The sequence below is a fragment of the Malaclemys terrapin genome, chromosome 10, assembly GCF_027887155.1.
Source record: "Malaclemys terrapin pileata isolate rMalTer1 chromosome 10, rMalTer1.hap1, whole genome shotgun sequence".
NCBI classification, from domain to species: Eukaryota; Metazoa; Chordata; order Testudines; family Emydidae; genus Malaclemys; species Malaclemys terrapin.
The window spans coordinates 87,786,925-87,802,359 of record NC_071514.1 but is presented as its reverse complement, the minus strand read 5'-3'; the positions used below and the strand labels follow the sequence as shown (position 1 = coordinate 87,802,359).

General features: G+C 47.6%; 2 protein-coding genes across 5 annotated transcripts in view; both read right to left on the bottom strand.

Moving 5' to 3' along the window:
- The window catches only part of UNKL (unk like zinc finger), a 142,027-nt gene extending 139,137 nt beyond the window's left edge, over nt 1–2,890 (bottom strand). For all 4 annotated transcript variants that reach the window (XM_054041504.1, XM_054041508.1, XM_054041505.1 and 1 more), the window contains exon 1: nt 523–2,890. In XM_054041504.1, the coding sequence (XP_053897479.1) occupies nt 523–602 (80 nt within the window). In that variant the 5' untranslated portion in view covers nt 603–2,890. The remainder of the gene's footprint in view (nt 1–522) is intronic.
- An 892-nt stretch (nt 2,891–3,782) lies between these two features.
- LOC128844796 (protein ccsmst1) lies at nt 3,783–5,149 on the bottom strand. Its single transcript, XM_054042792.1, has 2 exons — nt 4,810–5,149; nt 3,783–4,691 (listed from the first exon to the last, which is right to left on the bottom strand). Exons 1-2 carry the CDS (start codon nt 4,968–4,970, stop codon nt 4,343–4,345), a joined length of 510 nt encoding a protein of 169 aa, XP_053898767.1. The 5' UTR covers nt 4,971–5,149; the 3' UTR covers nt 3,783–4,342.
- Between the last annotated feature and the right edge of the window lie 10,286 nt (nt 5,150–15,435).

Below are 15,435 nucleotides of genomic sequence, written 5' to 3'. Positions count from 1 at the left end.
GGGGTATAAGACTGTTAAGGAATTAAGAAACGGTTATGAAGTCTTTAGGGGTGTCTCAGGGGTTATGAGTATCTTGGGTACATGGTGGTGTTTAGGGGATGACAGGAGGCCATAGGAGCGGTTTTGGGGCATGTGGGAAGTGTTACGGGATGGTGGGGGTGACTTGGGGGGGCTGTAGGGCGGTGTTTCAGGAACATTAGCGGGTTGTACGGTGGGTTGGGGGGCTCGGGTACTGTTTCGGGGAGGACGAGGCCGCACGTCGCGTTGGGGGCACTCGGGCCGCGTTCCGAGGCCGCCAGGCGAGTTAGGGGCTCTCGGGCCGCGTTCCGGCGCCGGAGGGCAGCAGCCTCTCAGGCTCTCACAGCCCCCGCCCGAGACCCGCTGCCGAAGTAAGAGGCCGCTGGACTTAGGCCGGGTGCGAAACCAAGTCCGTTACCTCAGGGCCTAGGAGCCCCGCCCGGCGCTGGGCCAGGCTTGGCAGGGGCGAGGGCGCGAAAGATGGCTCCAGGCCCCGATACCTACGTATAGTGCGTCGGCTGCTCTGTCTGCGGAGACCCACCGGACCCGCCACTTCGAGAAGCCGCTTTCGAAACCGACGGCATCTTCCTCAGCGGTAGCCACAGCGCAGGCGCCTGCCAGGCCAGAGCCACCTCCCCCAGCCCCGCCCGGCGCGAAACCACCCCCGTCCCCTGCTGGGCCGGGGGGATAAACCCCACCCGGGCATGGAGGGGGAGTCTGGGATGGGAGGAGCTGACCCCACAGCGGACAGGTATTGCGGGAGCTACTCAACTCATTCCCCCCACACCGCGAAACTGTTTACAGCGTAGGGAGGCCGCGGCCCAGGGCTGCTTGAACACCTTTGGGACGCTGGAAAACAAGGGGGCTTGTGTGCATGAGATTGCAGGGGACCAGGGCCTCTCAAGCAATCACTAAGTGATACGCCTCAGGGGGGTTCCTTGCGCACTGGGATGCTTTAGCAGCAGACTCAGGTAAGGCACAAACATGAAACTCCCTTCGCTATAACGGCAAGCTTCTTGAAATGAGGCCTTCCAAACCGTCTCCATACATTACTCACAGCACCTTAGATCCGCCCTACTGCTGCCGGCTCTTCTCCCTCTCCCCTGCCTAGGGACTGAAAGAGTCATGTTCCTTTCCTAGATGTTGGCAAAAGAAGAGGTGGACAGGGGAAGCATTTTCTTTTTAAACGTGATCTTCTTTGACAGCAATACCCTGAAATATGCTTCTATATATGTATTTCAGAGTTTTAACTTTTAATGGTGATTCTGTTGTAGTCTTCTTATAATACCATTACTCTTTGAAGATGTTACACATTAAATATTCTGCTCCTGGATGCTGCTGCAGTACTAAGTTCCTCCCCCTGGCCCATAACTTCATCCCCAATGCTGATCCTATAACTACAGTCACAGTCAGGGTCAAATACTCAGTCCATCAGTCACTTGCAAGACTTCTTTCCCACAGACTGCCTCAAGGCTTCAACTGAGGATACTTATAAATCCACCACTTGCTAACCATTTAGCAAGAAGGCCTATCTCATTCTGCAGTATTAGCCCCATTTTACTATTAGAGAATAAGTTTGTCTTCCCAGGGAGCCACTGGTCTAGTGAATGAGGCATAAGCCTAATACTAAGGGACCAAGGTTCTACTCCTGATTCCAAAACTCAATAAATGTGACAGCTCTAAGCCTCAGTTTTATCTCCTCTAAAACAGAAATAATATTTCACAATGTCTTGTAAAGCACTCTGATCATATATAAAATTAAGGAAAGGTAGGGAAAGATGTAGAAATAATCTCCTAGGCTTGTTCTTATTCTTATAGGTTATATGGGAGGTAGCAACACCAGTTCCTAGTTAATTTATATTTAAAGGAGTTCAGTAGCCTAGACATTTTACTACACAGCTAAACATATTAAGAGTATGTTTTAAGATTAACTTTTAAATAGCACTGCACTTTTCGACTGTGCACAAGTGTACCACATCTTCAGATGTTTGTAACTTCAGCCCTAGCTTCCCACATACTATACATCAGAGTAAATTTTACATATATAAGAATCACCACTTGGAAAGATAAATAATTCAGTGACACTGAGAAGTGGGTTTTTTTGGTTTGGTTTTTTTTTAAAGCTCATACAGCTGCTGGGTTATACTCAAACTTTACAGGGTCTTATCTAGCACCCATCATGAAATTAAAGAGATATGTATATAAGATTTAGTTGGTTCTTCACTCCAGTCAGCACTGGCTTTTTTTTTTAAACCACACAAACAAGAAGGGGTGATAGGTGGAGAAAAAGAAGGGTATTTTGAGGAAGACTAAATGAATTTTGCTTTTGATTCTAAAGGCAGTGAAGTTCCTGGCCACCCTGTCACATTCCTCACTCCTTCAGGACATTCCCTTAAATACCTCATTTGTTTCATTGCTATCAGCCTTTGTTATAACTATTAAACCAGTTTAATGGAGATTCAAAAAACTGGACTTGAGAAATTTACCAGACACGTTTTAGCCATAAGAAATTATGACAGACTAGGGAGGGGGCAACAGCAAGATTTCACAGAAAACATAACGGTGGTTGTTGCTTACAGCTTTACCAAGCTGTAACAGCATTAGCCCCACTAAATTCCTACCAGTTTCCCTGCAACTACAAGCATTTTAAATAATAGCTATGAAGTTTACTTTACTGTTTAGTAAAACTGTGAGCAGAAGCAGACACACTAGAGTGGTTTGGCTGCAGGATCAGGAAAACAGTTTTGCATCCATTATGCATTTGAGTTACAGCTGGAAGATAGGTTTCAGAGTGGTAGTTGTGTTAGTCTGTATCAGCTAAAACAACGAGGAGTCCGTGTGGCATCTTAGAGACTAACAGATTTAGTTGGACATAAGTTTTCGTGGGCTAGAACTCACTTCATCAGATGCATGGAGTGGAAAATACAGTAGCAGGTATATTTATACATAGTACATGAAAAGATGGGAGTTGCCTTACCAGGTGGGGCGGGGGAGTCAGTCTAATGAGACAATTTAAGTTATCAGTAGAATACCAAGGGAGGAAAAATAATATTTGTAGTGGTAATGAGGGTGGCCCATTTCAAACAGTTGACAAGAAGGTGTGAGTAACAGAAGGGGGAAATTAGTATTCAACTGTTTGAAATGGGCCACCCTCATTACCACTACAAATATTATTTTTCCTCCCTTGGTATTCTACTGATAACTTAAATTGTCTCATTAGACTGACTCCCCCGCCCCACCTGGTAAGGCAACTCCCATCTTTTCATGTACTATGTATAAATATACCTGCTACTGTATTTTCCACTCCATGCATCTGATGAAGTGAGTTCTAGCCCACGAAAACTTATGTCCAACTAAATCTGTTAGTCTCTAAGATGCCACACGGACTCCTCGTTGTTTTAGCTGGAAGATAGTTTTGCAACCTTAAAAGCTAGAAGCTTAATTTTGTTTTTTAAATGAAAACTTAAATTCTGTAGAAGTGGATGGCTTCAGCTCCTTCTCTTGCTAGGAAAAGTTTTCTAAAAGCCAGTAGTAAGTAGGATGTATGATTTTAAGACCTGGAAAGTTAGGATTAATTTTGCAATTAAGATTTACCCAGATACTGGTTTGCTCTTCACAATTAAGAGGATTGTTTTTCGCCTTCATGAAGGAACTGTTCAGTTACATCTACTACAAAAGGATCTTTTCTACTGATGACAGAGAAAGTCCATCTCCACCATAGAGCTATGTTTAGTTCTGTAGTGAGAAAACAGATTAAACTCATATTGACAGTGCATTAAAAAGACTGTATGGAAGTCATTTCCACATGACCTAACAATAGTAGAGTACAGAATGTGAAGTTAACATTCAGCTTGATAGTAATAATGCATATACGTCTGTAGCTATCTTCACCATGCTTTACAAAGTAATTTGTTATCCCAGTGTCATTGTCACCTTTGGCACAATGTTTTTGTATCCTTCTAACTTTGATATTGTAATACATTCAAAATCTTAAAAGTCAGATGATGGGGGACAGGTTATCTGAAATGGAGATCTAGGTCTAACCAGATCTCAGGACAGTATCAGTACAGCAGTGTTCACATATTCAACCTTCTGACTGCACCTATGCACAAGTTAAGAGTCCACTTGATTAATTCTGTTGCCATGAGTTATATGAGGATTAGTAAGAATTACCAGCAATGGCAAGGAATCAGGCTTGCAGAATAAAGACAGTGATGGGTGGGGAAAATAAGAGTTTCCAGGCAAGTCAATGCAGCATCAGATCACCTGGAATACCAGCAGTTTCCTAGGGGGCCTGCTATTACAGCTACCCTCCCTCAGGTCATCATTTTTCCTGTTGGGATGGTGGCAGCATTTTGTTTTCTGGGGTCTCATTTAACAAGCCTGGCACCTGCGCATGGAAAACGGCTCCCAGTTGCTCGTCGACTTCTGACTCCTCCCTAAAAACGCACCAGAGCAGCAGCCCTATCCCTAGCAGGCTGACCGGCAGCACTTTCACCCAGGGTCTCCGATAGTCACTTCCCATGGACTTGTCCACAGACCAGACCCGCGGGCTGGCTTTGCTGGTGGAGAAGGGGATGGGCCTAGAGCTCTCAGACTCCGCTACATCCTCGGGACCCGGTTGCCGACTGAGACGTCGCATTGGACAGACGAGACAGGAGAGCGGGCGCGGGCTGGAAGGAGAAAAGGAAGAATAAACACGACGTAAAGCGAGTCACAGGCCCGTCTCCTCCACGGGCGGGATCCGCCCCAGGAAAGCCCCGCACGGAGCAAGCCCGAGCCATCTCTCACCGCCAGCCCCACAGGATCGCGCGGCTCATCCCGGACCACCACCGCCACCCGTCACGTCCGGTGCAGTGGCGAAGTCTGATGGGCTTAATAATGTGCGACTTGCAGGTACTGAGCATGCTCAGTACAGCTGCTGAAGCCACTGCCCTTCTTCCTGCCCTCATTAGCCGTAGGATTCTGCGGGTTGCTTTTGCGAGTTATAGTCTCTCGGGGGGGCTGGGCTCCAGGAATATTCAGGGCTGGGGGCCCTGCGCCACCAATATTCCCTGCCTGGGTGAAAGCAGCGCCCGGCTCTCCCTTGCCTGTTGCCTGTCTGGGCTGCTGGCGGCACAAGAGCCACTTGGCCGGCTGAGGCCGCCCCTCAGCGGGAGCGGGAGGAAGCACACATGCTTTGCAGCCCGCCCCTCCCGCGCCCATGGGAGGAGACGCCAAGGGGGCTTCCGGCCAAGAGACATTTGGAGTGGACCTCACTCACCTGAGCAGCTGCTGGGGCTTCGGTGAGAGTTTGACCCTGTGATTTCCCCCCCCCCCTCCTCTGGGCAAGGGGCAGCCCCAACCCCCAGTGAGGCTACGGTGAGGGGCAGGAGGCTGCAGCAGGGGAGGAAGGGAGCCACATGTGATGGCAGTCCCCTCCCCCCAGCACTCACCCACCACAGGGGAGATTGGGGGGGGCTTCCTAGACCTGAGCAGCTGGAGCTTGGGTGAATTTTGTGACACCCTACCTCCCCCCCAGCCACCACTCCTGCCCCACACTGGGCAAGGGGCAGCCCCATCCCCCACCCCCAGTGAGGCCATGGTGAAGGGCAGCAGCAGGGGAGGCCACACGTGATGGCAACTCCCCCCCCATAACCAGGTACCCATCATAGGGGAGGAGAGGGGGCTTCCTGGACCTGAGAGGGAGCATGTGCAGTGACAGTGGTGCAGAGTGAGTGTGCTGGGGGGAGAGGAGGGGTCCCTCCCCCAGAGCTCACTGCTGCCTGCGGGGAGAGGGCTGGGGGGAGGCCTCCTCTCTGGCCCCAGCCCCGGGGCAGCCTGCCTGCACCCCAAACTCCTCACCTTGCTCCACCCCAGAGCCCGCACCCTCAGCCAGAGCCCTCATCCCCCCCTGCACCCCAACCCTCTGCCCTAGTCCTGAGCCTCTCCAACACCCCAAACCCCTCATCCCTGGCCCCAGCCAGAGCCCTCATCCCCCCCATACTCCAACCCTCTGTCCTAGCCCTGAGCCCCCTTCCACACCTCTCATCCCCAGCCCTGCATCCCCTCCCTCCACACCCCCTCCCATCCCCAGATTCCCTCCCACAGCCTGCACCCCTCACGCCCTCCTACACCCCCAGCCCGGAGCCTGCACCCAAACTCCACCCCAGAGCCTGCACCCCCACCCCCTTCCCAAACACCCACTTCTGCCCTCAAACTCCCTCCCAGAGTCTGCACCCCAGCCCTCCATACTCCCGCCCAGAGCCTTCACCCCTCTTGTACCCCCACCCCTTGCCCCAGCCCAGAGCCTACACCCAAACTCCGTCCCAGATCCTGCACCGCTCACCGCCTCCTGCACGCCTGCCCCAGCCCGGAGCCTGCACCCAGCATCCAAACTCCATCCCAGAGCCTGCACCCCAGACCCCCTCTCCCATCCAAACTCCTTCCCAGAGCCCAACCTCTCACCCCTTTTGCACCCAAACTCCCTCCCAGAGCCTGCACTTCTCCTGCACCCCAATCCGCTGCCCCAGCCCAGGGCCTGCACCCCAGACCTCCCCCCCGCCAAACTCCCTCCCAGAGCCTTAGGTAGGTTGGGAGTGGGGTTTGGGGGGGCGGGTTCTGGGCACCACCAACATTTTTACAAACCTGCCATCGCATTGACAGCGGTTAAAAAGTGACAAAGGAGGCGAATTGGAGGAGGGGGGTGTCCAGGGTCTGAGCAGGGGGTGGAAATTTGCTGGGCAGGGGGGTCAAGCAGCTGGAGGCAGCATTAGGAGATGGGTTAAATGGCAAAATCAGGAATGGGGGGGAGGATCAGGAGTTAAGTTCGGGGGTGAGGCGCTGGCAGAGGGTGTCAGAGGCCAAAACCCGGCACAGGGGGTAGCAGTTACCTCAGTGACACTGAGACACAAGTGCTTTGCAAATAGTTTGTTTGGGGGGGGGGGAGGGTGAGAAGCTTTTTTATTTGAGCAAAATGGCTTTTTTGTATGGTCACACGAACTGAGCACACTCAGTAACATCTGCTGAAGCCACTGCCCTTCACCCTGCCCTTATTAGCCGTAAAAATATTGCTGATTTACGGGGGGTTAAAAGGGAGCAAAGGGGGAGAATTGGAGCAGGGGGTGGCCAGGATCTGAGCAGGGAGCAGAAATTGACTGGGCAGGGGGGTCAAGCACTGGGGGCAACATTAGGACAGAGGCTAAAGGGCAAAATCAGGGATGAAGAGGGGAGGAGCAGGATTTAAGCTCGGGGTGAGGCGCTGGCAGAGGGTGTCAAAAGCCAAAACCTGGCACAGGCAGGGGCATAGGGGGTAACAGTTACCCCAGTGCGACTGAGACACCCAGGTTTGCCAAAATGGAGGGGGGCAAAGGTGGTTTTTTTTTTTTTTTTTTTATTAAATTTCCCCCTCTCACAGACAGCACCTCTCAGCATGGGCTTCCCAGGGCTGGGTTCTTAAAGGCGACAAGGGGATTAGCTCCAAGCACTGTGAGCTGAGCCTGTCCACACTAGCGCTTTAAAGCACTCAAACTTGCTGCGCTTGGGGGGTGGGGTGATTTTTCACACCCCTGAGCCAGCAAGTTAGAGCGCTTTCACTTGCCAGTGTAGATAATCCCTGAGACTTAATTCAGTGAAACATTTTACATATATCCTCTCAAAAACAAAGAATCCCTTATCACTGTATCTGAATGCATAGAGTCTCCAAGCAGTTTCCCAAGTTGTCTTATCTGCTGCTGGGATTCCCTGAATTTTTAATTCTAACTTTTTTCTTCGCATTTTTAGAACAGATGTTTATTTTGTTGGATCATTTTAAATAAATAAATTAATTAATGGAGATATCCCATCTCCTAGAACTGACCTTGAAAGGTCATCGAGTCCAGCCCCCTGCCTTCAGTAGCAGGACCAAGTACTGATTTTGCCCCCGATCCCTAAATGGCCCCCTCAAGGATTGAACTCACAACCCTGGGTTTAGCAGGCCAATGCTCAAATCACTGAGCTATCCCTCCCCCCCACTCTGATTGAATATTGGTGGTCAGACCAATAGTCCGCCTAATCTAGTATCCTGTCTTGTGTCATTGAACCATCCCATTGTCCACTCCTAGCATCTGGCAGTCAAAGGATGGTTTAGGGACATGTAGAGCATGGGCCTGCATCCCTGATTATCTTGGCTAATAGCCAATGTACTTATCCTGAGGGACTGATCTAATTCTTTGTTTAACCCATTCATAGTTCTGCCTTTCAAAATATAATGAACACACATCTACAACCCCAAGATACCTTTACAACCACAAGAATTCTAAAATCATGAGTTATACACCTTCGAGTCAAGACATTTTAATAAATAAATGATATATTTTTTATGTGACTCTTTGTTCCTTACCCTGTAGGGTGCAGTAAGGCCGCCAGTTCCAATGCCTTGAGCCTAAACACCTGAATGAATCTTAGTCTACCCTCATACTCCCAAATATTTAATATACCTAATCCACACTTAAAGTGTAGATATGGCCTTAACTCAAGTTATGTCACCATAGAGTCACTATGGTTACTATGTCACTTGTGTGCATGCCTCTTGGACTCCTTGTCTCAGCAGTCAGGGTACTCACCAGAAGCACTTGTATCGATTCAGAGTGAGGTGCACCATGAATAGATATCCCACTGTATTTTGGGAAGCTTTGGTTTGGCAGTGTATGCTGGGTACCAAACAGGTCAGACAGGGGTGGTTGTGGCCATGGGATCCAATTTCTTATAATGCATTGTTAACCATCCACTAATATTATATGTATCCCATATATAAATATATACCTAATGTTTTCACCTTTTTTTCTAAACCCACAAACCTGCCTGGCCCTCCTCACTGTCTGCCATCTCACACAGAATCATGGAGCTTGCATAGCTCTGCACTATTGTCATGAGCCTTTCAACCCAAAGGTGCATGGTCCTTTACTATTTGCAGATCATCAAATGTACATGTACATATACTCTACATTCTTTATGAAAATATGCTTATGATATGGATATGACATAGCTAATATATACTTTATGCAAGGTGGCTGATGTGGGGTATCATTGCAAAACTTAAGACCTATTGACTGTATTTATCCAATCTGTATGCATGTAATGTTTGTATCTGAGGCTAGAAATATTGACCATTTCTCTGTATTTCAAATGTCCTCTGTTTAATGAGGCCAGACAATATTAGTGGCTTATTGAAGGAATGCACAAACACATAAAGATTACCCCAGGAACTGTGTCTCTGAACGATAGTGCTATACAATGGGGACTACTTGACCAAGATCAGATACCTCTACAGAGTGGTTGCTGTTTGACCCAGGTCACAGCAAAAGAGCCTTCCAGAAAGTGGGGGAAAGAAAGAAAAGGTGGACAATGATAGCCTACAAGAACAACCGGAAACACCTGAGGTACAAAGACTGAACAGTGAGAAGTGATTGTCCCAGCAATCTGGATGATGGGAAGACAGACACTTCAGCTCAGCATACTGAGAATGAGAAGGATCTGACATTACCAACCACTGAAGAATAATCCATGTTTGTATAATATATCTTTTGTCCCCATCATGCAGACATAGGCCTTTTTCTCACTGCTAATAAAACTAATGAAAACAGTTTAACAGGGAAGACAAAGGCTAAAGAAAATGTCTCAAAAATTAAATAAGAGAGCAATGAGGTGACATGCAAGTCCATAGTTCTAAGTGTAATTTTTGTGATGATACCTCTTTGCTCCTTATGTGTGGAAGAGTGACAGAAGTGGAAGTCTGTATAAAGTACAATGGTAGATTTTCTGCCTATGAGCTTGCTTTCCAAAGGAATTAAGTGTTTCACATCCTATTTATAAGGCTTTTAACTACTCTCAATGTTTTGTGTGCATTCAAATTTTTTTTTAAGAGAATGTATGACGTACTATGCAGTGGAAAGGGACTAATAAAGATTTCTTTTTAAGTGTTCAGACTTTCATTAACGGTTTTTCATGCAATAGCCATGAAATTCCACTTGCAAAATGTTTTTTAAACAGTCCTGAAAATAGAGGAATGTCAGGAATGTCTGCTTGGTTTTCTCTCTACTCCCAAAATGTGTTTGGTATCAAGTGTTTGTCTAATGGCTATTTTGAGGATGGCGACTGAGCATCTTTTCATACAACAAAAGTATCACTTAAGATTTCTTGAGTAATAAACATGTACATAAGGCTGTGACACTGGCCCTAAACCATGGTGGATTTAATTTAAGTTAAATTGATTTAAATCGTAATTTAAATCACTAGTCAGGAAGACTTGATTTAATCATAGTTTTCTAGATAAAAGCGCATTCTTGTTGGTTGTTATAGCCTTAATATATATTAGGGTTACCATATTTAAAAAATAAAAAAAGAGGACACTCCACGGGCCCTGGCCCCGCCCCTTCCCCAAAGTCCCCGCCCCAACTCCCCCTCCTCCCTCCCAGTCACGCGAAAAGGGCTGCCCGAGCGCTACCGGCTTCATGGTTTGCCGGGCAGCCTCCAGACCCTGCGCCCCTGGCTGGACGCTTCCCCAGCGCAGCTGAAGCCCGGGAGGGGAAGCACCCAGCTGGGGGTGCAGGGGCTGGAGGCTGCCCGGCAAACCGTGAAGCCAGTAGCGCTCGGGCTTCGGCCACCCCTACGCCTCCGGACCCTGCGCCCCCGGCCGGGCACTTCCCTTCCCGGGCTCCAGCTGCTGTGCTCCTCCCCTGACTCTTCAGCTCTGTTTAAGAGCTGAGCTGTCTGAGCGCTCCGGCTTCGGGCAGTCCCCATGCCTCCAGACCCCAGCCGGGCACTTCTCCCCAGCTCCAGCTGCTCTGCTCCTCCCGACTCAGACTTCGGCTCTGTTTAAGAGCCAAGCTGCCCGAGCCAGCATTACCGGCTTCGGGCAGCCCCCGTGCCGCCGGAGCAGAGCAGCTGGAGCCCGGGAAGGGAAGTGCCCGGCCGGCGGCTGGGGTCCGGAGGCATGGGGGCTGCCTGAAGCCGGTAGCGCTGGCCTCGGGCAGCGTGGCTCTTAAACAGAGCCGAAGTCTGAGTCAGGGGAGGAGCAGAGCAGCCGCGGGAGAGGAAGTGCCCGGCCGGTATTTTTCCCGGACATTTTCGGCTTTTTGGCAATTCCTCCCGGACGGGGGTTTGATTGCCGAAAAGCCGGACATGTCCGGGAAAAAACGGACGTATGGTAACCCTAATATATATTCTTCACAACTCAGATATGTTTAATTTTGACATACTATACTTTTTTAAACTGATTTATTTAGAAGACTTTTAAGAATAGTTTTACAGCTCTATCAGAAAATGAATGTGTGACATTCTATATCTTAGTGGAGTGTACCCCATATTCCTCATTTTCATATAATTGTGATTTTACATATAAAGCATGCCTTGTAAGGTATCAGGGGAAAGGTTATGCTCTGGGGAGCAAACCAGCTGTTGCCGGTACGCCATACCGGGGCGTACGGGCTTACTTTCACCTCTGCCCATAATTAACTGAAGTGGTCTCTTTGTTGTGAACTCAGGACGCGGAAGTGCCCTTTCAAAGCTCCGGTTCTGAGAGCAGCTGTCTATCTGGTCCGAGGGAAAAAAAAAAAAACAGCTACTGTTTGCTTTTGCGTGAGTGAGATAGAGGCGAGGGACTCCATTTGGAATGCAGGCTGCTCGAGAAAAAAGAAACAAAAACAAAAAAATAGCTACTGTTTGCTTTGAGTGAGTGAGAGAGAGATGGGGGAGGGAGGGGGGGTCCTGAATTTACAAGACAGCATGCTGACACACTCTCAGCAACCCAAAAACCCACTCTCTCCCCTCACACTCCACCCCACCCCATTTGAAAAGCACGTTGAAGCCTCTTGAATGCTGGGATAGCTGCCCATAATGCACCACTCCCAGTGCAGCTGCAAATGCTATAACTGTGGCCACGCCAGTACGCTTTCAGCTCTCAGTGTGGACAGACTGGAGTGCTTTCCCTACTGCGCTCGCCAAAGGCTGGTTCAACTTAAAGCCCTCTACAGCTGCAAGTGTAGCCATACCCTACAACACAGGAGATTGTCCCAGGTTGAATGAACAAACCTGTCTAAGGACTGCACTATCCAGTGGGGTGAGAAAAACTGACAAATCTAGTTGCAGCCCAAGTTTTTTTCCCTCTAAAAGCATTTTAGCAACAACAACAAAAATCCTATGTAATTAAGAATTGTCATGATTATGAGATGTTTTGTTCAAATGCATGCTTTTGATTTTACAAGATTTTTCATGCCTGTTATCATGAAGATACATAAATGTGTGTGTTACATGGGTTTAAGTATTTCAGAGTATCCAGAATTTCAGAAAACTGATTTTTTTTTTTTCACAAACACCTTGACTAGGAAAAGACCTCCCTGTTCTAAACATCAGTATGGCAGATTTTTTATATATAATATTCTTTTGTTTTCCAAATATATGTAACAGTGTCTGTAAATCCCCCTGCTTATGTTTTTTTTAAATTCTCATTCTTGTGCTGTTCTATTTCCTATCTTGAGGTACTATTATTTTACTGTGTTAAAATATTACAGGTGAGCTCATTATTGCAAATTAAATGTGATTACCATGGATCTTATGCTGCCAGACTTTGTAAGGTGGCAATACTTTGAACTTATGCACATATCTCAAATGTATTTCTGTAGCCCTTGTGATTGGGCCATGACTGATGTGGCATTGTGCATTTTGCTGAGTTCATACTTTCCCTGCTTATGTGTCTGCTATTTTCATGTCATGCCTACACTATAAAAACTGAGTATTATATGCATTGATATTTGATGGTTGCAATTTTGTGAATGTTAGCAGCATGTAATGTTCTCTTCTGTGATCAATACTCAGTGAAACCTTTTGAGGAAAAAATTATTGACCTATAAAAAGAACAACACATAGCCAGAAGGAATGAATAAAGCAGGCGGACTCAACCTGCGTAGATTTGCTTCCAAATTTTCCTTGGAAAGTAAGCAATTCTTTTCTTCAATGGAAATCTTCAGCATATACATGATGTTCCTGATCTCCCAACACAGGATTTACCTGAAATGTTCAGTTTAGCTTAACTGGGACCATAGGCGCTGACTCCTTGAGTGCTCCAGGGCTGGAGCACACAAGGAAAAAAAATAGGGGGCGCTCAGCACCCACTGGGATGACCAGCTGCTGGCAGTCAGGGTTCAACTGTTTTGCGGGTGCTGTTTCCTAGGGGTAGCCTGCCCGACAGGGCCGCCTCTGGCTTTTTTGCCGCCCCAGGCAGTGTATCCTACAAACCAAAGCCCATAACTGTTCATTGACCAATGACTTGCAGTTTAAAATGTTTATTTCACATCTATTTGTAGTTATATATTGAAATCACACCCACCCATCCCCTATCAAAGGCAGGATGAGACATACTGTATTCAGATTTCTTGTATATGCATATGTCTTGTAATGAATCTCTGACTTATAAAATATCTGATAATTGCTTACGTCAGGGGCGGGCAAACTTTTTGGGCTGAGGGCCATATCGGGTTTCCAAAATTGTATGGAGGGCTAGTTAGGGGAGGCTGTGCCTCCCCAAACAGCCAGACGTGGCCTGGCTCCTTCCCCCAGCTGATTGCTTATCGCCCACTGACGATCCCCTGCGACTCCTGCACCATCCACCACCCCCCGCTCCCTTTCCCCTGACCGCCCCCGGAATCCCTGCCCCTGACTGCCCCCCCGCTACCCCATCCAACCACTCCTCTCATTCCTGACTGCCCCCCGGGACCCCTGCCCCCATTCAACGCCCCTGTTCTCCGCCTTCTGACCGCCCTGACCCCTATCCACACCCCCACCACCTGACCACCACCCTAAACTCCCCTGTCCTCTATCCAACCCCCCCCTGCTCCCTTACCACGCTGCCTGGAGTACTGGTGGCTGGCGGAGCACCAGGACAGACAGCTGTGCCATTGCGCAGCACAGAGCACTGGGTCAGGCCCTGGCTCTGCAGCTGCGCTGCCTGGCAAGAGCTCGCACACAGCATTGCGCTGTCATCGCAGTGAGCTGAGGCTGCAGGGGAGGGGAAACAGCAGGGGAGGCGCAGGGGGCTAGCCTCCCAGGCCAGGAGCTTAGAGGCCGGGCAGGAGGGTCCCGCATGCCGGATGTGGCCTGCGAGCCGTAGTTTGCCCACTTCTGGTTTAAGTACAGCAGTTGCTGTCATCATCACATCTCCATCTTCTTTAATTATCAGAGGGGACACTTTTCCGTTATGTCAAAGGAAGAAAGTTGGTTGTAGTGCACACCATGAAACAAGCTCTACAACTCTTTCAACAGTATCATGACAGTCCACAGGGTGGACATCAAGGAATAGTCAAAACAACACTGACCATGAACAAAATATACTATTGGCCTGGGATGACAAAAGACAGCGCTGATTGGGTCTGTACTGGAATAAAACTAAATCCTGTAATAATTACTTTATATGTTAAATATAAGTTTTACATTTACATTGTAAAGAGCAGTAATTATACATTTGCTGCAACATGTACAATCCCTTCCAATAATATTTTCATACAAGAAATTTAATGTCATCCTATTATTTTGTCTTCACTATGTAGGTTTCACAATGTCTTTGTTGCCGGAAAGTAGGAAAGGAATTAAATCTAGATACCACCTTGAAAAGCATAAAGGTGAGTTTTGAACTCTGACACAGCTACAAACTTTCTTCAGAATTTCCTTTTACCTTCCTTCCACTGTCAAAGCATTAGGAATGTTTTTAGTGTGGACTGCTTGTACGTTATATCAAATCTCATTCTCTGCCCTGGAAAACCGTTAAGAAGCCTTAGAAATAGAGAGTTCAAGATAATAGCTTAGCATTATGCATTTTTACAATTGCTACACAATGAGGCCTTTAATTCCCAATAAATGCAATGCATGTGAGTGGCACAACAGAATGCAACAATGAGCTGTATTGCTCCGTGCACTGCGATATTTCCGCAGATTTATTATTATATTATCTTTCTCACAAGTTTTCCTGATTTTTTTTCTTTGTGTTCTGAATTGTTATGATAGTGTGGTTATGGAACCCACATCAGTGTTCGGTATGCTTACTATTTATGGCCTTATTGAGAATAGGAAGTACTAGAAATCCAAAGAATGACTCCAACCAGTTCCTTTTCATACAGGTCACTCAGCTCTTTGGATTGCTGGGAATGGATTTAATGGGCCCATTACCGGCAACAAAGAAGGGATACCAATATATAATGACAGCAACAGACTATCTTACAAGATGGTTTCATGCATTTCCAATTAAAAATAAGTCTGCATCTGTGATGGCCAAGAAAATGTACAAATTCATACAGCAATATGGATGTCCACAGCATATACTGACAGATTGTGGGTCAGAATTCAATAATGAGGTAATTACTTATTTCTGTTTTTGACTATGCCTTCAACCACACTTTCACATCACAGTGA

Bases quoted from the DNA above. Each gene is read 5' to 3' on its own strand.
- LOC128844796 (XM_054042792.1), bottom strand. From the start codon at position 4,970: ATGAGGGCAGGAAGAAGGGCAGTGGCTTCAGCAGCTGTACTGAGCATG. The intron at 4,692-4,809 runs GTGAGAGATGGC...TTCTCCTTCCAG, and splicing joins GCGATCCTGTGGGGCTGGCG to CCCGCGCCCGCTCTCCTGTC.